Source organism: Chaetodon trifascialis, chromosome 13, assembly GCF_039877785.1.
Source record: "Chaetodon trifascialis isolate fChaTrf1 chromosome 13, fChaTrf1.hap1, whole genome shotgun sequence".
Classification (NCBI taxonomy): domain Eukaryota; kingdom Metazoa; phylum Chordata; class Actinopteri; order Chaetodontiformes; family Chaetodontidae; genus Chaetodon; species Chaetodon trifascialis.
Genome location: NC_092068.1, coordinates 12,412,156 through 12,435,498, shown reverse-complemented (window position 1 = coordinate 12,435,498; position 23,343 = coordinate 12,412,156). Strand labels below are relative to the sequence as shown.

The 23,343-nt window shown below is 42.0% G+C and overlaps 1 protein-coding gene across 1 annotated transcript; it reads right to left on the bottom strand.

Annotated features, from left to right (window-relative positions):
- Positions 1-435: 435 nt before the first annotated feature.
- On the bottom strand, positions 436-17,100 carry thbs2a (thrombospondin 2a). Its single transcript, XM_070977969.1, has 22 exons — positions 16,941-17,100; positions 16,563-16,634; positions 15,717-16,270; positions 15,151-15,235; positions 12,584-12,780; positions 11,013-11,153; positions 10,829-10,922; positions 10,246-10,416; positions 9,232-9,408; positions 8,723-8,896; positions 7,979-8,106; positions 7,722-7,874; positions 6,169-6,387; positions 5,960-6,067; positions 5,704-5,863; positions 5,471-5,589; positions 5,145-5,379; positions 3,186-3,413; positions 2,779-3,050; positions 2,603-2,700; positions 2,126-2,265; positions 436-1,157 (listed from the first exon to the last, which is right to left on the bottom strand). The coding sequence occupies exons 2-22, from the start codon at positions 16,627-16,629 to the stop codon at positions 1,150-1,152; spliced, it is 3,528 nt and encodes a 1,175-aa protein (XP_070834070.1). The 5' UTR covers positions 16,630-16,634; positions 16,941-17,100; the 3' UTR covers positions 436-1,149.
- Positions 17,101-23,343: the final 6,243 nt, after the last annotated feature.

Genomic DNA, 23,343 nt, shown 5'->3' with positions numbered 1-23,343 from the left:
CTTTTTTGTGTTTTACAGACAAAAAGTGTTTCAAAGTCATGTAAGGGTGCTTGCTGTAGTGCCAGTGGCCCTATTTGCAGCCAATTCTGGTGATGTACTATTTATGAGCTCCTGTAGACGTAGAATATGAGCACTGAAAAATGTTCCACATTGACCAAAGTGACATATCACTTTGAGGACAATGAGGCCCAGTCTGGACAGCTAAGACAATAAACACAGTGGCCTTTTTAACATACACATACTACCAGAAATAACCTTCTTTGGCAGCTACAATCACACACATAAACACACGCTGCGTTTATGTGCATGATTACTTAAAGGCAGCCCAAGTTTATCCTCTCCAAATCTTTACACTACAATTTATCTGAAAGAAAACAACACTACGACACTAAAAATCTTGTAATACTATAATGTGTTACCTTGATGTTTGTGATATTCAATTATGCATTTTGTCAGTGTAAACAAATAAATAATTATTTACAAACTCTAGCAAAAAAAAAAAGAGAACAAACAAAACAGGCAGAGCATAAATAATTTACAAAAGGAATTATAATACAGACTTAGTATAAACATCTTTGGCACTTACTAAAATGGCTTATTTAAATTGTTCACTCAAGTTCTCCGTTGAAAAAAAAAAAGAGAAAACACATTCAGGATGAAAAGAATGAGGAGAAATAGTAATGGACTTGAGACAGCTAAATGATTATGCTTTGGTTACAGTTTATGTTTGTCAGACACTTTATGATCAGTTGTTTGGCAAAGCACAAGCCATGAATGAGCCCAAAGATAAAGAACATCCGAGTCACTTACAAGTTGCAGAAATGAGAAACTGTAGGAAAGTACATACAGCATGTAAGTGGTTGTACAATGAATCCTTTAAAATGTAGACATAGGTACACTAGTTATAATGAGATAATCTGCCAAGGCTTTTTAAAACTCGTCAACTCTCGTCAGTTTTTCTTTTCCAGCTTGGGATCAACAGGAAAACTGAAATCGGTCATGGTTTCCTCTCCAGTGGATGGATGGAGGCCAAACACGGAAAAGAAGGAAAACTCTCAGTTACGTTGAAATGGATTTAGCGATGAAGTGATGTTTACTTTGAGAGATTCTTGTATTTTTGCCTTCTGATGTTGGTCAATCAGGCTGGATTCAATTATCTGCGAAAAGGTTGAGAAAACAGCTTCAATTACCAGCACATTTAGAATCAACTCTCAACAAGTTTCACACAGTCAAAGCGCCAGGGTGCAGCAACAACATATGCACTGTGTGTGCGTCAAAAAGCGTGTCTTCATGAACGTGACTGCGATTGTGAAAAGGCTGCAGGCTGATTTTCCACTCTGTAGCACTCAACAGAGGATCTGAAGTCCTTGGACCAACACACAAGGTCTTTCACAATGCATCTGGGGCATTGTACATGGGCAAGCTGACAAACACAAACATAGCGTGACTCTTTTTCTTGCTTCAGCCAACAAACAACACATAAACCCTCTCATCATTACCTTATGAACACTCTGGGAAACTCTGGCTTATCTGAAGTTTGAAAAAGATGTTGAAGGTTTTAAGTCTTTACCCACATTATTCAAACATGGAGAGGGTTTTCTCCTTGTGCAGACCAAATATGTGTCCTGATTACATACGCATTTACTGTACATGCACATATTCACATGAGCCTGGACCAAGAAGATCCTACATAACTTACACCCAAATTATCCATTAATTTTCTAGACTAAGCTCTCAAATGTCTGTAGATACAGGTGTTTACATGTACATATAACGCCTAAATTGTGCTATTCTTACCACACAACATTCATTCTGTTTAAGCACTTGATACCTGGCACAATATATCTATTAGAATAGTTGTCAGATAAATAGCTTACCCCTGTCTGAGCAACAGTTTCACTTAGCTTCACAACCCCACACAATAGTTTATCATGCCCTTATTTATAATCTAACCATAATTATTAACCAGCTCAAACTCTAAGGAATTAATTGAGCTGTGGACTAATGTGGTTATTACAGTGTGAAGCTTTTGGTGCTATCAGTTAGCAATAATCTTTTCTTTTGATAAGTGAAAGACAAACATTTATAGCTAAAACTTTAAAGTAATGGAAGTGTTTGCACTAACCTCTGCACTCATATTTGAGGTCGGAGAAGAACACCAGCTCTTGCGAGAAGACAAACAAGCCTAACCTTCCTCCGGCAAACGTCTTGTCATAAACTGGTCCCGAGTCAGCCATGATCTGTTTACCTTCATAGACCACAACCCTGGGAAATACAAGACAAACCTCTTAATGTGCTGAGATTATGACATTTAATAGCATACAATATATAAATGTAATTGCTGTATTAACTGCCAATTGTACCTCAATCTCCAACTCCTTAATATACATTCATCACCTTTATATGCAGAAATGTGTTTCTCAGGCTAAACCAACATTTCACCAACTTCTTTTTGTAAGCCTTCCTTTTAGTGTTGTTTCTCTCTGTTCTCACTATAATCGCCTCTGTCCAATCTTTTCTGAGTTGCACTTAAATTCCATGCAGCCTCTCTTTCTGTCCTGCAATCAAGGTTGAGACGTTTCTGCTCAGTTTTACTTCTTACCTTATAAAACCAGTCTTTGGTCTGTGGATGAGATGCCACCTGTAAGCTGTGTAGTCTTTCCAGCCAATGTTTTTGGGGTCGTGCCACAGAGTACGCACCTGTGTGAAATAGTTAACAACACTTAATACTGCTGCAATCTTTAAAACAGTCCAACTAGCATTTAGACTGCCGCCCACCTGTCCGGGAGTGTTGCCCGTGTGCCACAAAGCATTCCTGAGGTTTTCTCCAGTGCCAGTGGTTGAGTTGACAACTTTGAGTGAAACGCCAGAAATGCCAAAGGCCTTGGAGGGCTTGTCCTCCCAGTAAGTCTGTGTGATCTGCTTCCACATTACAACATAAAAGCGCCCACTTGACTGGTAGCCGAACACAAAGCCTGCATAGTCATCATCTCTGTCCGTGTTCACGTACATTGTTCCACTGAAGTCCACAGCATTGAACTCATCAAACCCTGTGATAGTGTGAAAGAAGGGTGATACCAAATCTTAGGGCTCTGTTCAGTCAAATGGAGTGAAATCCTTTTAAGAACAGCAAATTAACATGCAATGGTTGTTGGGAGAAAACATAGTATGCGTGCGCAACTCACCTACTGCAATGCCTGGGTCAGAATTGGCAGTCTGAACCAGCTCTTTGCCCTGATGTCTGACCACCCAGTTAGGATCAATTTGAGTGGTTCCCTTAGGATCCAAGTGGACCATCTGGAACTTCCTGAAGTCTGTGACACTGATGGCATTGTTCTCCGGACACACGTCAAGAATATCTGGGATGCTGTCGTTGTCAAAGTCATCTTTGCAGGCATCTCCTCTTCCATCGCCTGATAAAAAACGACATCAAATGAATAAGTTTGGCCTCATTTAAATTAGACACACATGATATAAACTGTGATTTTTTTCATTTTTTTCCATTGGTTGGAACCATCTCTATGGTAGCTAATGTTAGTGTTATAATACTCCCACTGCAGTGAATGTTGAGGAGCTACTCCAAGTCAATGCTAAAAATGAATGGGGAAAATACCAATTTCTACATGGAAACTGGCTTTAATACCTTTGCCAAGTCTACTAAGCAAAATCAGCCATCTTTTCATGCTGTGACAACTTCCACTGATTCTTGTAACTATCTGAAGCCTGAAGTCTATTAGAACCAGACTACAGGCCGGGAGCTCACAGCGGAAAAGACGCCAGTGGCTAATGAAGGCCACGGCGTGGAAGTAGCTAGCTGCTTTCTGTCATCATCTTCCTTATTTCACAAGAGGCTAAAATGATTCTATTGAATAAACACTATCTGACGAGCTGTGAAGAAAGTGACCGCGTCAGTGTCCAGCACCTCTCCCCTTCGCGGTCTGTTTCCAGTTATAAACAGCTGTTCAAACTCCAGGTAAACCTGCTTAAATTGGGCACTGTGGATTAATCACAGCAAAGCCTAAAAGAAATAAAAACTTCAAAGTCTGGTGTGTGCCCTTCTAGGCGGCCCACTGAAGTCATGCAGAATGACATCATCCATGCCAACCCGGCCGCTGACTCTTTCCACAGCCACCATATTTCACACCTGCTGTAGTGAAGCTAATTGCTGACTGTGAAAACATCTGGGAGAAGGCAGAAGTACAAAGTGGAGTACAAGTATGAGTGGACAAGTACTGTGCAATCATACAAGTTATAAATCTTGCTATAGATTATCAGTTCCCAGAAAAGTCAAATTTTAAGCCAACATGGATAAAAAACCCTTTCAGTGCTCGGAAATATTCAGTCCCACAACAATTTCGCAACTCCTTTTGCTAATACAGTCAAAGGTTCTGACAGCTACTGAGTTGACCTTGTGGTGAGAACACTTTCCGTCAACTCTTGCTTTCTAGGTCAAGCATGAACGTTCAATCTCAATACTGCCATGCTTTAGTAACTTTAGTACGAGCTCCCTTTGACTCAGACAAATGTTAACTTACAACCTACCTAATGAAGGCTTTGTACGGCCATGTATGCATTACAGCATTAAAGCTGCAGCAGGCAACAACTGAACACATACAATGCAAAAACTTCTGCCTGTCCTCTCTCTGCTGCCTCGTGTCACTCTGCAAAGCCTCCCCCACAAACCCACAAGTTTGAATGCCAGCAGAAGGAATGGGTTGCCCTCCAAAACCTCATGCCTAGTAGGGCCTGCTCTCCATGCTGTGAGCCCCACCAAGAACCTGGTCTCTCTTGGCAGGACTCATCTTTTGAAAGACACTCCTCCAGAACTTCATGGCCCCATGGCAACAGGCTTCAGAGGCAGCTGTGACGCTGTCTAACAGCAGGATTAGAGGCTATTACACCACACACACATTAACACACATACACACACATACCACTGTCCCCACTTAAAAGTTATTCTCCACTGTTTGCCACTCATTGATGTGATGATACAACATGTCATCGTGTGAGCCTGAAGCTCTGTCTGAAGCCGGGGCATGTGCAGAAACATGTCCTATATGCCATTAAGCCATTTGGTCACCCAGTAATGGGTGGCACACACCTGACACCACAACCTTTGAACCCTTTAAATGATACATCCTCACCATCAGAGTCCATCTGGTCTGCGTTGGGTGTCAGTCTGCAGTTGTCCTTGTCATCAGGTATACCATCGTCATCATCATCATAGTCACATGCGTCACCTTTGCCATCTTTGTCATGGTCAGCCTGGTTGGCATTGGCCACATATGGACAGTTGTCCAGGTTGTTCTGATGGCCATCTTCATCAATGTCCTGGTTGTTGTCACACTGATCTCCAACCAGGTCATTGTCTACATCAGTCTGTTGGACAAATACAGAGGTTAACACTATCTCACTTCCTGCAATTAGTGTTGTACCTGAACGTATCATTATGTGCAGTATGGTTCAATACCTGGTCAGGGTTGTGCAGCAATGGACAGTTGTCACACTGGTCACCAACTCCATCCATGTCAGTGTCCTTCTGGTCAGTGTTGTACACATATGGGCAGTTGTCATTCTCATTCATAATATCTGAGGAAAAATGTCAGTTTATTACATACTCTTGAGGATTTAAGGTATAAATATAGAAATTAGCTGCCCTAAAAGGACTCAGGATTTTAATCTGTTTAGGTTTGACTATTTTACCATCCCCATCGATGTCCACAGCGCAGGCATCCCCTTCTCCGTTGTGGTCCGTGTCTATTTGAGCAGGGTTGTGCTCATAGGGACAGTTGTCGCAGCGGTCACCGACTTCATCCTTGTCAAAGTCAAACTGGCGAGGATTGTACAAGAGGGGACAGTTGTCCTGTTGTGGAAAGCATATGGTTGTTAGAGCATTGTTCGATTATCATGAATCTGATCAGAAAATAAAAGGTGTCCGTGTGTTTAAAAACTCTTGTACCCTCTCATCTAGAATTCCGTCATTGTCATCATCCTTATCACAAGCATCTCCTTGACCGTCTTTGTCAAAGTCTTCTTGTCCAGAGTTGGGAAGGCTAGGGCAGTTATCCTGAAACAGTAGCGAGAAGTTCAGAAGTTTCACGGATACAATAGTTTAGAATCACTGCAGCACGGACTACATCTAATACGTGACGAAGTTCGATGAAATACCTTCTTGCAGTGATAAGTGGCGTTGGCACCACACACAAGATTTTGATTGGGCCAGCCATCCAAGTCTGAGTCCTCTCCACAAATGAAGCCATCTCCAGCGTAACCGGTCCTACACTCACACTTGTACATAGGGTCACTGAAGTGGCTGATGTAGATGCATGCTGCGTATTTGTGACAGTTGTGGGTCTTGTCCTTGCATGGGTTCTCTGGCTCACACACCTAAAGAAGAAATAGGGCAGGTGGAACTTTATTATGAGATTTGCCACTGACCACATCCAACATGAAAGGGACTGGATGTGATCTGCCTGAAAAAGAAGAAAGCTGATTCTGTGTGCCCTTGTCATCTGTCTTTTTACATGGTTTCTATTTTGCTGTCAGCTTCTAATGACATGTCCAAGTTAAGAGTACTTATTTAACCTCAACTCTTTGTACCTTTCTTTTTGGAAGGCCACTTCAAAATGAAGACTACTGCAAACTGAAGTGAAGGATTAAGGGAGAGATTTTGGACAAAGCCAAAGTGTGGGGCACTTCTGGGCACAGTTGATTTTATGAAATCCCACTTAATGCACCATACATCCCACTACAACCCACTGTTGCCCCTTTCTTTCAGCACAAGGTATTCACAGCTGCCACTCATTACCAGAGGATGAACATAGCTCCAGTTTGGATGCCACTCCATGAGCTCATAGAGCAGAAAGTGACAGCATGAACAGGCCTTTGATCAAAACTGTGAAATGGAGCCCCTTAATGCCAACAATGAGATAATTCCCTTTTTCCCCAAATCAATTAGTGAAATTGGGGCATCATATCAAAGACATGCAGCTGCAGAGGCCACAGAGTGACAAAATGGTCCACAAGGGATATTATGCAAGTGCCTGTTAGAGTGGTATGACAAGTTTTCAATTGTCCAAGGACTCTGTGGATTCAGTGATCACAAGGGAGCAGAAAAGTGTGTTCCAATCGAGTAATTAATATGACATATATTGAAATTACCTGTGATGCTGCTAAAACATAGCAGGTGTTATGACAGGACTGGAAAGAGGAAATACTGTACTATTTTCAAGATATAGTGAGTAGAGTCACTTACTTAAGAAAAAGTTTCACATCATTTTGCTTGAGTAAAAGCAGTAATTCATTCAATATTTACAGTAAAAATACAGTATGAAGAACTGGTTCAATCTGGCTCTCATCTTACAATGAAAGTACCAAAGATGTGTAACACATGTTTGTTGTTAAGAGTTGCCCAACTCTCCTCCCTCTATGTCTGCTTGCTGATACTAGGTCAAGGTGAGTCTAATTCATATATGGTGGCCCGGGGCCTCCTGTCCAACAGTGTATAAACACTCACTGCAAGAATGAGGCTACTAAATCAGCAGAATGACTGCTTCCATTCTTCATAAATTTGGATCTGACATAGAAAAATTCACACAACTGATTTTGAAAATCTGCCATTGTATCCTTTCCTTCACCACATTTTGTTCTCGCTTCTCCAAAACCTAGCCCTGTTTGAATGGCATTGTTATCACCACTGAATGAGAGGAACTTCAGCTCACCTGTTTGTTCTTCTTGGCAGCCTCCACACCCATCCCGAAAGGCTGGGTGCCCTTGTAGCGTTTCGGACAGGGCATGCAGTGGAAACCTGGATCGGTGTTGATGCAGCGCTGCATTCCACTCACTTTGTAGCAAACATCAGGCACCATGTCACACTGCAGGAAAGAAGAGCATGTTAACAATGGAAACAAATAAGTATGTGGATGAAGCCTCAAATACATGTCTGGTTTATGCACATAAGAAAAACAGGAACCTTTACCTCATTAATGTCTTCACAGTGGGTACCATTTCCACGGAAACCAGCAGGGCATGGGCCACACTCCCAGGATCCATCTGGAGAGCTGTTGCAGTCCACTCCCCCAAAGCAGGGGTTAGACAAACAGCCATCTACAAGGAATTTAGACAATAAGAATGGATACAAACAAGGAAAATTGATTTAAAGCTGATTTAAATTGCTGGACGCATCTGTACAGTGCATCTCAAAATGCTTCAGCTTTCCTTTGTAATGGTGTTTATCTTAATGATAATGCTTCAAGATAAAGCCCCACCAACTGAGACATACTCTTCACCCAAATTACAAAAAAGGACTTAAAGTATTTTCTCTAGCTGTATGAAACCATGGAGAAAGGTTTACTTTTATTTGTCCAGGCTTCGGATTTTTGCCTTCAAACCGATATAATGCATCTACCTCTATCAGCATCTAACTTTAGTATTTACAGTAACATGCTAACATTTGTTAATTAGTGATAAACACAAGGGATAGTGGAAGCTGATAGAAATCTCATTAGTTTTGCAGTTATTCGGTTGGTGATTGCAACTCAAATCCGAAAGTGTCAACCCCATGGTGGCAGTTGATGACAAGTCATAAGATAACAAAAGTAAGTAGGATTCACCTTCTGGGGACCACGAATGTCTGTAGAAATTTCACTGCAACCCTTCCGGTAGTAGTGGTAGACTGACGTTTGCATGGCTGAAAACATAATGTAGACTGACTGGTGCTCACCAATAGGACAGTCCTTTTTGTTACAGCTGTCCCTGTCGTTGGCCTCCCCGATACACTTATTGCCGCCATACTGAGGATGAGGACTGTTGCACTCACGCTTCCGACTTTTGACACCCCCTCCGCATGTTGCTGAACAGGTTGCCCATGGAGACCAAGGGCCCCAACCACCATCAACTAAAAAGACACAGTGAAAGATGTTCAGTAGTTAGTCTGACATATCAAACATTTTATTCCACAAATATTGTAATTCTTTGTTTCTAAATAAAAAATATGTCAACACTCAAAGCCTGAAATCTAAATAGCAGAAACCTGGAACCTCATACCACAAGAGCAAACAGATTGAGCTGATTTAGGTCAACATTTCCTGAAAGACAGTCAGGAGGTCAGTCCAAAACACATGGGGAATGTTGCCTCGGGGGAGCCATGAGGCATGAGGAAGTTTGGTTGTTCAACACAGGCACTGCTGCTGTAATGGAGATGCTGCTTCTGAGTGCAAGTGAAATACTCACTGGGACACGGCTTGGCAGTGCAGCGCTGAGTCTCTCTTCCACTTCCCTCACAGTCTTTGCCCCCCAGTTGTGGCACAGGAGCGTTGCAGTGTCGTATTCTGGTAATCTGTCCTTCTCCGCAGGTCACTGAGCAGGATGACCATGGCGACCACAAACTCCACCCTCCGTCCTGACGAACTGGGTATCAAACATCAAGCATATCAGACAGAGATCACCAAAACACCCATCGTGTATTATCCCCTGGATTTCCACTCAGTCAAACAGTTACAGACATGTATAATTTGGAAAAAATAAATGGACAGCACATTTTCTACAAGTAAACATTCTGTGGTGCCGGCGACAATGGCTCACTTTCAAAGATGTTCTAAGATACTTGCGCCAGTATTTATGTCATTGTGGGTAAACTGTCTGCCAGCGGTTAGACTGATTCAGTCACTCACACAGATGCAGTGTAATGTTAGCTGCAAGCAATAACACATGCTAATCCCCCAATTCATGAAACACCCAATTCATCAGTTTCAATGCTAGCGAAATATCCTGACACCCCACCTCATATATGGTACATCTAATGATCAAGTTCATTAATATTTTATATTTTTGCATGACAGGCAGTGGTGAGTCATTGCAGTGTGGAACACCCTCTCAGCCAGTGATTTATTAGGAATTAACTTGACTGGGCACACCCTGCAGCCCGACCATGAGATCCAGCTCTTCGCTGACATTCAGTCTCACTCAGATGGATCCATTTTCAACAGATTTATGGAGGCATGAACTCCGTCTCCTGCATTTTGGATGAGGATTTCATATTTAACTCTGTGCTGAGTTTCACCACAGTTCCATCACATGCCGCCCTGCAATATGTCATACTCTTGTTTGTTTTAGATGATTGTGCAGTTGTGGCAATAGCAGTTGCATACTCTCTTAAAGATAATATCACAGCACTAAAGCAGTTACTACTGTATATTTAATGAAAACTAAGTCACAAGAGATAAACTATTTAAAAGTTATCCTCACCACGGCTATCGCATTTGCCCAGGCTGCACTTGCGGGTCTGGATAGAGGGTCCAGTGCAGGGGTTGCTGGTTGCATCACATGACCGACCCCTTTGTTGAGTTCCTGTACCGCAAGTGACTGTGCACTCTGTCCACTCTGACCAGGGGGACCAGCCATCCTCACTGTCTTTAGCTGTAAGACATAGAAGCACAAAGTCAACATCGTCCTTTTTTTTTTTTTTTAAATAAGAATCACTCCCACATCCACTGTGTTAAAACAGAGCAATAAAAGTACAAGCAAAGGATCACAACTGCACTGTTTTTATTCTTTATGTCAGCCTGTTTATCACATGACCTCATCCAAAAAACCCACAGTAGCCATTCTAAGTGTCTTATATTTTGACCAATAAATATGTGGTTCGCTCACAAAGACAAACTGGCTGCAACAGTCCTCTGGTATTAAAATTTAATACGCGTGGAATATTGTTTTTACGGCACATTGAGCCATTAATTCAAAATAGCATGCATGCATAAAACTTTGCGTGTGTTTATGATTGCATTTATATGCTGGAAGCATTGGCTAATAACAGGTTCCGACTACTTACGCAAACACACGGGGCAGCACTCGCCATCGACAAATGAGGGGCTGGCACAGGCCACTGGGGGGCACGTAATTTGGTGACACACGATCTTGGACTCCTGCCATCAGTGAATATTAGAGATACTGTGTGTCAGGGTCATTGGCATCCACAGTAAATCTGAACATATTTCAATATGACTTGGCACTACCTGGCAAGTACATTTGGTGCAGCTGTCCACAACCCAGTCCTCCTTATCGTCAAACAGGCGTCCATCCTGCCAGCACATGTTTTTCTCTTTAGAGTTCTTCATCCTCCCAAGGGTGTCCTTCATGACTGTGTTCTCCTCTGTCTGAACACAGAGACAGATTTGCAGTCAGAAAGCAGATCAGTCAGAAATGATTAGGACACATTCATGAGAAAGGTAGGCTGCATTCCATTCAGCATGTGAAGGTACTGTACACCTGCTGACAAGCCGGTTCTTTTGAGAAAGCACATGTGAGGTTACTTTTCACCAGGTGGAAAGATGAATAGTATATCCTGCTCCAAAAGTATTATCTTTAAAGAAGTAAGCTCACTTAAGTTGAAAGCTAGTCAAGTTAAAGCACAATCATTACTCTCTGAGAAACACAGTCATGACTTTACAAGTTGTCATGATTAAGGGCTAAATGTAGCATCCAGTCATCCTTTCAGTGAACCTAACCTATCAACATCCCTCTCCAGCTTAGTGATGCCTCATATCATTCTGAGGCATCTGTCTTTCAGCCTGCTGAGAGAAAAGATGTCCAGAGAAAACAGACCAGAAAGAGGAATGACTAATTTTTAAATGACCTCCAATGAGTGCACCTAAACAAAAAAGCTACTTTATTGCATTAACGAGAATACTTGTAAAATGTTAATTTTAAAATGTGCTTCTCATTACTGCAAATTGCAAACACTAAATGTCTTTATATCTCTAATGTTTCTAGGAAAACAGCCCATTGAAAAGTACTGCTTAGTTAGGCACTTTTAACCTCCAACCCAATTGGAGACCAGGGATCTCTGGCTGGACTCCTGAACACTTGGGAACTGTCAGTCTGTAAACGACTGCCAATGGTTTGTGTGTGTGTGTGTGTGTGTGTGTGTGTGTGTGTGTGTGTGTGTGTGTGTGTGTGTGTGTGTGTGTGTCCTCCCATTTGGAAAAGGGAGGCAGCAATGCAGCACTAGAATCTAAGACACCACTCGGTCTGGAAGAGCCTCAGGGACCCTTCTCATCCCAGCCGTTTTTTTTCCCTTCCCAGGGTTCATGCCCAGACTCTCTTATTGCTGGGAGGCTCCCAGAGGAAACACATGGGCTGTTTAAACACAGCCAGAAATTAGACTGGACCCCATAGCTGCCAGGGGAACACTTCCTATATCCACATGTAACATGTCATAAAATCTGTCTGACTCACGCTGCCACAGATAGCAGGAGTCAAATGGGTTCAGCCATCGCAGGCAACTGTATAAACAGTCCTGCGGCTACTTACTGTTTGCTTTTAAACCAATGTAGGTTACCTAGTAACCTAATTCAAACCTCTTACCTCCTGGCTGGAGCACTGAGGATTGTATCATTTATTTTCCAAAAATGTCAATTTCCTCTAAAATGTTGATTTTCTTCCCTCACACAAAGGCAGATTTTGGAGATTTCACATTCGTCACTGAAATGGGGCCGTAAAACACAGCGAAACAGGCAGCAGCTTGTCTAAAACAAACACAAGTCAGGATTGTGTTGATTTACACTATGTCACTTCTACGACTTACCACTTTTTGCAAGCCATCAATAAGGTTGCTGACAACAACACGGAGGCCTTTGAGCTCCTGGAACATGGTGCTGAGTTCCTCGCAGGAGCGTTCGCACATTTCTGCGCCCGCCTCGTCTGTCTTCTGACCTATAATGTTTGTTGTGATGGAGGGACTCACATCCACAATTTCTGTGCTCTCGCTCACAATATTATCATCTGGAGGGGCAAAGAAAAAGAGACATTAGGGCGAATGTGCAAGCAAGCAAATGAATGAGCAACACAGACTGGTGATGGAAAACATATTTGAGAGATATGATGGTTGAAACACAAGGACTCCGATTTCCTGTTTTCATGTCGGCAGCCAAAAGATCACAACAACGAGGTGATTACAATGTTTATTGTGTTCTCAAAAACAGATGTTCAGTCAGCAGTGTTTGATTTGAAAAATTTATCTGTTTGAAATGGTGACGGTAAATCTTTCCACCAGAGATGACAGCAGGGTTGGTTTGCGGGAGGGGGTGGCATTGCGGAGTTCAAAAAACAGAAATCTGGGTGTTCTTCGTGTGGAACCACACAGCTGTCATAAATCTCCACGACCTTTCAGATAAGTGGACACTTCCAATATGAACTTAACAGACTGGAGCGACCACACAGATGGATTTACAAGGAGCCTGTGAAGCTCATGGTCTTGTCCTTACAGCTGATCAGTAGCACAGGCACTCGAGATACCCTCGTCTAGATGTCAGCGCAGTAAAGAGTGTGAAAATCCCTTAATCATACATGACTAACACTCAACACTGTCTTACACTAAAAACTCCTCATAATGTAAAAGGGAATGCAATCTGAAACTGCAGGTTTGTTTGAAGGGCATAAGGAGGCTAAACATTGAGTTTTGGCACAAACCTACAAAATCTGGAACAGGAAGTCCAGCCCAGAATAAAGTGTCTGCCAGCTGTGATCTTTGTACAACAGAGACGGGCAGAAACGCAAATCACAGAGCAGGACAGGGCATCTTGTGTGGGGCGGAGTTTGCATTAGGCCATATGAAATTACGAGTATCTATCCCTTAAATTAAACTTTATGGATTGTGATGCTGAAAACAAACACACCAGACACATATCAAAGCTCCATGGAATGCCTGTCATTCAGCCAAAGCACAGCACGGATCTGCAACTGGTTTGGATCTTGCTATGCAAATTGTTGAAGATTAACAGCAGACTGGGGACTCTAAATCAAGAAGTTGTTCAAATTGCCCAATGATATCCCACTGTAGCCAGTGCTATGTTTTCTTTTCTTTTCAGTCTGCTGGATTCATTCAAATCTCAGGAGGGCTTCACGCTGTGTGTGCATGTGAACGCGCACTAGCACGTCTGTGAAAGCATTTACACATTCTTCTCTCCTTGATAGACAGACTCTATTTTCTAAAAGCAGATAAAGAATTTAAAAAAGAGGTCGGGTAGTTTTAATATTGCTCATTAATGTCCAACATGACAGCTTTTACGAGCGTGGGTTGTGTGGGTTTATGAGTTACTTTTGGCATTGAGATTGCTACCAGTGCAGAACCTCCACTGGTACCAGCCAACATTTAGAAAACTTCCAGGCCTTGGTGACATTTGTTAGACAAATAAACTCATTAGGTGGAACTCAACACCGCTTGTGGCAACAGAAATGCAACAACCTCTCTATCATGGACGAATATACACATGGCATATGGACTTGCTTTGTCACAGTGAACCAAAAGCCCTGTTTCCAGGTCTGCTGCCCCTTTAGCTTTGTTACAAAGGATGATTATCGACATATTTACTCAGATATCTGGATGTTTTTAGTTGCAGCCGCTCTTCGCATGAGCCCCGCTGACGATCACGAGGTACTATTCCTCATGTGAGCAGAGCTTCAGCTGAGAAAAGCAACCCAATCAGCCAATTCATGACCTCATTGTGTGTGTGTGTGTGTGTGTGTGTGTGCGCGCGCGCGCCTGTGTGTGTGTGTGCACGTGTGTGTGCAGCTGGAACAGGAAGCTCCCCACTCTGCAGTATAGCATTCACTTTCTCTTTTCTATTTTCTTTCCCAAGGCATTATCCCGAGTCCGCTGCCAGTGGAAATAAATGTAAGCATCTGTATCTCCTTTTGTTCACCACGCACATTGCTCGACCTCAAGCCACCGCATGGACGCGGCTGTTTCCGTAAACATGAAGTAATGGTGGGAGATCTTGCCACATATCAGATCTGCAAGCTTTCTGACCCACTTAAAATTAAAAAAAAAAGGACCAAAAGAGTTAAATCCATACAAAGGGAGTCAACCTAGAATGCTAAGCTGTTTGGTTTGTACAGTTTCTGTGGCTGATGCTTAACAAAACACAGATACCATGCTTTGGAGGGTTGCATGTGAAAGGTTTCCCAATCACATCTGCAAGGTATCGGACTTGAAACAGTTTGCAAATAAAATTATTTTGACTCATCATTTGGCTCATGAAACATCACACAAATAGAAATGGTTCCCACTGATGGAGTATGGCAGGAGTTTGAGGGTGAAAGCTGGTTTAACCACTTTAAAGATAACCACGAAAAAAACAAAAACACTCTTACCTTGTTTATTGACTTCGCAGTCTCTGCTCAGCAGCACGTCTTCCACTGTGGTGTCAAAGATGAAACGCACATTCTGCAGAAGGCCCTGTTTGGTAAGATAATATCTGTTATTACATATTTTGACTACCTTGGCATATTTCAGATGTGACTTGTGTTCCTCTTCTACCCACTCATTCCTATTCAAGCATGCATTTGGATACAGTCTAACATAAAAACACGCTTGATCATGGAAGTTCACTCTTGACCTTGTCACACACATTCACACTCATTTTTACACACAAGGGGCAATTTAGAGTCTAAATTTAGAGTCTTTTCCACACAGAAAGTCCAGGGCAACACGGAGCCACTCTGCCATACTTTGATGAGGGAGTATGTTAGTTTCTACTCCTGGAAACTTAGTTAAGACCACAATTCAGTTTCTTGTAACAAAATATTGCAGGCCCATTCAGCTCTGCTGGCACAGCTGGAAAAGTCACAAAGAGACTGAAGTAGGGAGGCAACTACAGGTCCCAGATCTTGGGGAAATCCCTAGTGTAGCTACCAGAAAGCCACAGTGTCTGTCTTACCCTGAAGTGGTTCTCCCGGATGGATCCCTTTGCAACATACATGCGGCTTCCCTCAGGCTGCAGGTGCTCATAGAAAGGCTCATCCAGGATGAAGCTGTCTATCAGGCTGCAGCCCACAAACAGGTTTGCATTTTCCCCGTGAATGTGAAGGGTGATATTCTTCCACTGTGAGTCAGACAGGTCCACATCCTCAAATGAAACAATGTTCTGGGAGCCGTCCATCATGTATATCAGGTCCAGAGTGTTGGCCCGTCCGTTGGACACAATCTCAAACTGCCGGCGGCCATCAGGGGCCTCCAAACCAATCAGGGTGCCCCGTGAGGCGCGGTCCTGGCGTATGCTGGCCGCAAAGATAAAGCCCTCATTGTTTTGGATCTGTTGGATTATTTGTTTTAATATGGGGGGGCTCACTGGGGGCAGGTGGTCAAAACGGATGAAGCGGTAGGCAGGGGCATCTGAGTTTTGGCCCCTGAACTGTTTGGCCCCCAGAGTCTTGCGTGTGATGTGGCTGATTTCAAACAAGTCAAATGACGTCTCATCCTCCTGCTCACCATCTAGAAATCAGACAAATGGAAATGCAACTGCACAGTCAGGAGGAATGTTAATAAGTCGTTTGTAGAATAGAATAACTATTATTAAGAAAAAGAAAAAAGAGCAAATGGTAAACAAATGGCAAAATGTTTACAGGTTTTAACCTTTTCATCTTAAAAAACGTCACTGGAATGGATAATTGCACCTCCAGATAGTTTCAATAACAATTTTAATCACCATCATCATACTCAATAATATCATCATAATCAATATAACTTTATTAGCCTCACGGTCATTTGCAAGTTTTCTACTTACCTTCAGTTAATGCGTGGAGGAAATGAATTGATAAGAGCAGCAAGAAGAGACTTCTCCTGAGTATCATATCTCCTTCAAAAAACAACGACAGAAATGCTTTTTAGTTGTTTTTACGTCCCTCTTGTCTATCCTGGTCATTCTCGAACAAACAAATAAATAAAGCGAGACAATAACGCCACATTAGAAGATGAACAAGGCACAACAAACTCTTCCCAGCATCACACTGAGCTTTTAGGAATAAACTGGTCATCAGCTAGTCCTGTTTACCTTCCAGAGCTTTCAGTCATCAGCTAATGAATTACTTTGATGACTGTCTGGTGCCCTCTCCACACGGAGAGGTTCAGAGAATAACGCTGCTGCGCACTCCATGCAACTTACCTGATGAGTGAACTTTCTATTTTCTTTTAATTCAGTCAGATATCCGACAAGAAAATTTAAAAAAGTTGAAAACGCGGACTTCTTTGACGATCTGAGCCGATGGTTAAATGAATGAGAAGCGGTATCTCCCGTAAACCCCGTGCGTAAAAACCGTAAAGTCCACTTGGTTTTCCAACATCCACAGCTTGGAGGACTTGAAGCACAACACTGACTGCGGCACCCACCTCCCTCCTCCTTATATAGAGGCTCGCAGAGAGCCTGTCAATCAAAAATCTTCAGGGGTATGAACACTTTGAGGACGGTTGTTAAGAGACAGAGTTACATAATTATCTTCCGATGGCGTAATTTTTCTTATCCGTGCTCACACACAGAGGCTGGTATGGGGGGTTCATGACCCCTCCCCCCTCTCTCTCTCTCTCTCTCTCTCTCTCTCTCTCTCTCTCTCTCTCTCTCTCACCGGGATGCCCACCATCCCCTCCCTGCATCAAGCACACCTTCCCTCTCTGTCTGGAGCCAGTTCACTTTCACTGGAGAGGAGAGATGCAGGGAAGTGGGCTGTTTTAATGTGGAGGGACAAAGTGATGGTGGTAAAGAAACATAAACCATCAATAGGTGCAGCAGCAGTAGGTGCACCTTAAAAACAGAATTATTCAGAAGTTTGTGGAGTGTGAAACAGCTTTGACACTCAAATCCTTGAATATTATATATGATTTTTTAGGAAGAAAGAAAGTCAGACAACCGTATTGATTCGAATATGATGGTAACTGTATTTTGACTATCAATAAATTATATAACAATAGCTCAAAGTGAGAATCCCAGCAATGTCTGCAATGTGAGACAAAAACAAACCATGAAAATGACCCCTAATACAATAGATACTTTGGATGCTTCCACTTTGCTGGCAGGCAGTGTCTTGCGTCTGGAGATTGTCAGGATTTTGCCAAGGCTTCCCTCTGCGGTGTCAGGGAAAGAAAAGCTGATACAACGTCTCTTTCTTGGAGCCCTGCAGAGGGATCGCAGGGCTGGATGTGGGTAGGCCTTTGTGTACCAATAGGATATGTCTCAGGGATGGTTTGCGTCAATTGGAAATGTGCATTCCATTTAGGGGGAAAAAGAAGAAGAGGGGGTGAAGAGCAGACGGTTTCTTACCAAGTGGGGCGATTGGCTTTCAACAACACGGATTCGCAAACCTGACAGAAATTAAAAACACTAGTGAACGTTTAGTCAGACGTACAAAAATATGACAATGCTTGCTGACGATGAAAGCATTCTGCAGTGATCAGAGAACATCAGATTAAACCTGTCAGGGCTGGAAAAAGCTGAAATACTCCGCAGACTTGCACTCTTGAAACGTGGTACTGCAACTGTCAGTTGCAGTTTCTCAAAATAGGTTTTAATCAGTTTGAATGTGTTCCTTTTAAATCATCAACAAAGTCATTATGTTGGCAATGGTAGAAAATGTCTTTACTTTAGTGTTTTGGATCTGACTGCAGCCTCTTAGAAATTAGACTTTTAAAGCTACCTTTAGACAATAACCATCAACATAAGAATGTAATTACTTTCACCGTGGTGCCTCCACTAATACCTTTCATTTCTAGACATTTATCCACTTTTACCGAACAGCAGTACTGAGTAACGAGGCTTTTAAAAAGTGCAGAGTTACTGCAGACCAAACATTGGCAGTGAAACTGTGATGTGGTTCATCTGCACAAAGTCATGTCATATCTATAAATAAGAAGAGAAGAAGAAAAGGTAGCCACAAATCCATGTCAGGCTTGTTTACACTAAACTGTGCCATAAGGAGAGTCAAGAACTTGCTGCTCTCATATCTTCCTCATAACACAATTTGCACAGTTCAAGTTTCCGTCACTTTAAAGTTATTTTTGAAAACTTTCTGGGTCATTTGGATGGCACCATGACCCAAAGCTTACCTAACAGGCAGCAGAGATCCACACATGAATGTGGACTTCTCTATCAATGCTACAAATACCAGAGATCTGGAGGAGCCATGAAATGAAGGTGATGGATGTCGGTTAGGTTGATAAACAACTGTAGTTTCCAGCTCTCCTCTCCAAACTGTGACTTCACCATGGAGGTTTATGTGTTTTTAACAAAAAAAACCAAAAAAAAAATACTGGGATAGTGTGACTCAGGAGCAGAAATCCAAAAAGGAAATCTGGCACCTTAAATGTTTAACGTACCGAGAACTGGAGAAAGTGACACATGTAACATGCAAGTCTCACATCATCTGTAAGATACAATAGTTTTGGGAATGATGAAAATAAAGGGGTTAGGTAGATTTTTTTTTTTTTTTTTAGTTGAGATTTACTTCAAATAGCCCCTTTAAGTTGGTCTTGCCAAACGCTGAGTAATGCCAATGAAACAATTTTGGCCAGAAAGGTTGGCATTGTAAAATAACCTTGCATAATCTCCCAAATGGCATGACGGCTCTGTTTTCATGACAACTGCACTATAATGTACAGTACGTATTTAAATATCTGGAGAGAAGCAGCATTTTCTTTGGATGTTACTGTCGTCACTGCTCGTTTACTGTGCTCCTCACTTCTACAGTAGTAGTTAGTCTGCTTCTGGGTATGGCTTCAAGTGAATCTGTATTGCTCCAAAGTCAATGTGGCTGTTCCCCAACCCACTAAGCTATAACCTTCTCTGGAGATGTGTTTCAGCATCATCATTGGTAGCCTCAAGCTTATGAGTGCTTCTTTCAAAGTGTTACAGACTGCATGCCCAATAACTGGCAGTCTTGTCAAAACAAATCAATAAATCAAAATGTTTTCATATAGCAAGCCGGACCTTTGAGAGCTCCCTCAAACAGCAGAGCTTTTCACTCTAACTTAATGACCATTTGCTATAAATGATCACTTCGGATGGCACGGTGTTAATCAGTTGTTCCATCGCTTTGGTTTTCAGTGAAATGTCTCAGCAACCACTAAATGGATTGCCGTTACATTTTGCTTATGGATTCACGTTCATTGGCTGAAAATTTCTATTTGCCTAATATTTTGCTTTATGACGAACTTATCTGCAAAAATAAAGACATTCCCATCAGCCTCAACTGTGTTTTGTGTTCTAATTAGCAAATGTTAGCATGCAAACATGCTAAATGAAGACAGTGAACATGGTAAACCTTATACCTGCATCAGCTTATTAGCATTGTTGTTAGCATGCTGGCATTAGTATTTATCCCAAAGCCACACAGTCTGCAGACAATTGTTCAGCGATGCCTAAAGAAGAAAGATTGAAGGGTCAGACGCTGCCTTTAAGAGTTCTCACAATAGTAATTTTCACTGTCAAAATATTATAGTGTTTCCACTGCCAAACACAGGTCAGTTAAATTTCACTGTCACTGACTTCATTTGTTTTTGTCTCTTCCCTCAATTTAAACACTTGCATGCTCTAGCTTATTTTCTTTCTGCAAACTTTAGTCCAAATGTGTCCTCCAACCGTGCACATTCACTTGACCTGATGATACAGTTTATTGTTTTTTCACTGATGTATGGAGCCACATCAGAGCAACCACCAATCAAAGCCTCTGGGCTGCAGAAAGCAATGGAAAACTGAGTTCTTGTACAGAAATAGCAAAATAATAAATGTTTTTGTGTGAACCAAAGTCAGTTTTTGCACATTTCATGAGAAAAGCACTAAAGAGTGCATTTTCTGGATCATGTGATGCCGTTTCATTACTTCAGTCTGTTCTTGATTCTTCTTGGTTTACTCATAAAATGACTGCGTGATGGTACTACATCCCTCCACTTCGAGGTATCCCCAGAATGTCCTGCCTTAAAATCCTGTCTCAAAGTCCTGATCTTGCTTCTCATACAGGATGTGCAGAGCATGTCCTCTCATACTGAGATGGATTGTTACAGGTAGTCATTTACAATAACACTGAAGTCACTCAATAGGCCTCTTTTTACACAACAGAGATCCATGAATTGTTCTCATAGGTTTTGTGAGGCAATTGAGAAGTCAACAGGGGAGCAAGAAAACTGTGGAAAACATTCAAGCTGATCTGTACACACCATTAATCATCAAATTGTAACACTGCAGGACGGCACACTAATGCTGTCCACTAGTTATGCTACACTTTCAACAAACTGGGACTGATATGATAAGAAGGTAACAATGAATTCATGGTGATCTGGACCATCAGCATCAGAAAAGTGTGCATTAAAACAGTAACAAGAACTATGTCATATTACCTGATAATACACAGTGTATACAGAATCTTGTATGTAACAACCAAAAAGAAGAAGGTGCAAAAATGAGTACTTGTTTCCAGGAGACTACATGTTTGCTTTCAAAGCATCCAATTCCAGTTTTCATATAAAAATGACAGACATAGCTTGGTGTAGACCAGGCATTGCATCGAAGTGAGATAACCAATGTTTGACTTGTACTTCTCTCAGAGGTTAATGTGTGACCTACGTGGGTGGGATCTCTTAATACATGATTTGTAAATTCAACACAACTGAATGTTTCCTGGGTGATACCATGCTTGTGATCATAACAGCATCAGGGGAACACCTCAATATTATTTTCACAAAGATTACAAAATCCGATCAAGCTGCTCAAAATGTAGACCTGCCAAAGCTTTGTTTGTGTTCTTAGCCAATATCCTAAGCGGAAGGATGAACAGAGGGAATCTTGTGTGCTTCCTTTGTTGCCTGCAGGACTGTTGGAGGATGGCAGGCTCTGAGAACCCCATTAATTGCCTGCTGGTTGCTCATGTTTAGCAAGGGTCAAACACTGCCAGCTTTATGTAACCTTGCTTGTCATAGTGATGTAATCAGGCCTCAGTCAATCCAGTGGGCTACAACTTATTCCCAGATGTGTATTTGAACTGCTGGACCTGAACAAAAGCAAAAACGTCCCCAAATGGTCTGAAATACAAGGTTGAGTTCTGAACTTCAAATAAAAATGAGACTGTGTATAAAATCTAAGGAAGGACGAGTAATAGGAGCGTTTCCCTGAACTCATTTTGAGTCATACTTACCTACATTTAGGTTAATAGGTGGGGAACAGTGACCGTTTCCCATCCACTCTCTTTTCTCACAATTGCATTTTCATTTCTGAGATGCAATCATGTGGTAATAACTTCCAGATCCCCATTTTCCTCCTTGTGCTGATGGGATGCGTAGCATTATTGCGGAGCAGTAAGATATATTGAGCTAATTTATAAGAGCTTCAGAACTGGCAGAATTCTGGGCTCATTTTACTGAAACCGTGTTAGTAAGAAATCTGGAGGGAACAACAACGCAGGACCTGGAGAAAGATGGATGTGTATGGACAGTGAAAGAAAACACCATGAACAGCGTTATGTGAGAGAGAACAAAGTGAGAGTGAGGTCTCTTCAGTGTAGTGGAGAGGAGGAGGAGGAGGAGGAGGAGGAGGAGGAGGAAGAGGAGGAGCTCTGGCCTTGGGTCCCTGGGCACAGAAGGTGCTGCAGCGTAACTGAGGCTCCACTGCCTATACAAACTCATCCTGCATTGTTGTGGCTCATGGCGGTGAACTAAACAACTTAATAATCATGTTTAAGTACCACATCACACTAACGCTCCCTGCATTTACTCAAGGCCAATTTTAAGGTATTTGTGCATCACAAGCATTTCCAGTTTTGCTACTGTACTTACTTGTACTACATTTCTGAGGTATACATTATACTTTTTACTTCACCACATTTATTTGACAGTTATAGTCTCAAGTTACTTTGCACATTAAGATCTTAAAAGCAATGCTTTCTTTAAAGCCTAAATTGTGCCCAAGAGGCACATGTGGTGTTCAAAAACTGCTATTCAAATAAACTTCACCTCAACCTACACCATTAAAATACTGCTTATACATGAATGCATCAGTAATCCTATAATGTAATACAATATATAGTAATACAACACTGCCTGTAGAATAGTATTGCTGTAAATTCAGCACTTTCACTTACATGTGCAGGAATCAGTAACAAACAGCTTTGTGTAATGTCAAAGGAGTCCCTCGTAATGACAAAACCACACTCTGCAGGTCCTATCAGTGCGACAGAGCATTTCAGCATCCGTCAGCTCATTGTTTCAGTCTTTACAGCTCACAACTGTACTGTTAAGTTTCTCTCTCGCCGCTCTTATCATTACTTTTTCCAGCTGCTGCAGTCAGCCGTTTTCAGAGGCTCTCAAAAAAAGAAAACTGGGCCAAAAGAGAGAGAATATTGGACTTAGATCACATGGTCAAAATCAAAACATTGTGCTAATAATGTGTTTCCTAAGTTTGTTTTACCCAGCACCCTCATCTTACATTCAAAATCTTGTCTCTCCAAAATCACTTATCTCTTCCAATTTTTCGTTCCCTAAAATTAATACACTTGTAGCACATATGCTCATTCAAATACCTCAGGTTGAAC

What these genes read in the sequence shown, in the direction of transcription:
- thbs2a (XM_070977969.1), bottom strand. Translation starts at nt 16,629, where the DNA reads ATGATACTCAGGAGAAGTCTCTTCTTGCTGCTCTTATCAATTCATTTC. An exon ending in CACTGCCAAGCCGTGTCCCA is followed by an intron (nt 8,897 to 9,231) that starts GTGAGTATTTCA and finishes GTGTCTTTTTAG; the next exon opens with TTGATGGTGGTTGGGGCCCT. An exon ending in TGTGGACATCGATGGGGATG is followed by an intron (nt 5,590 to 5,703) that starts GTAAAATAGTCA and finishes ATTTTTCCTCAG; the next exon opens with ATATTATGAATGAGAATGAC.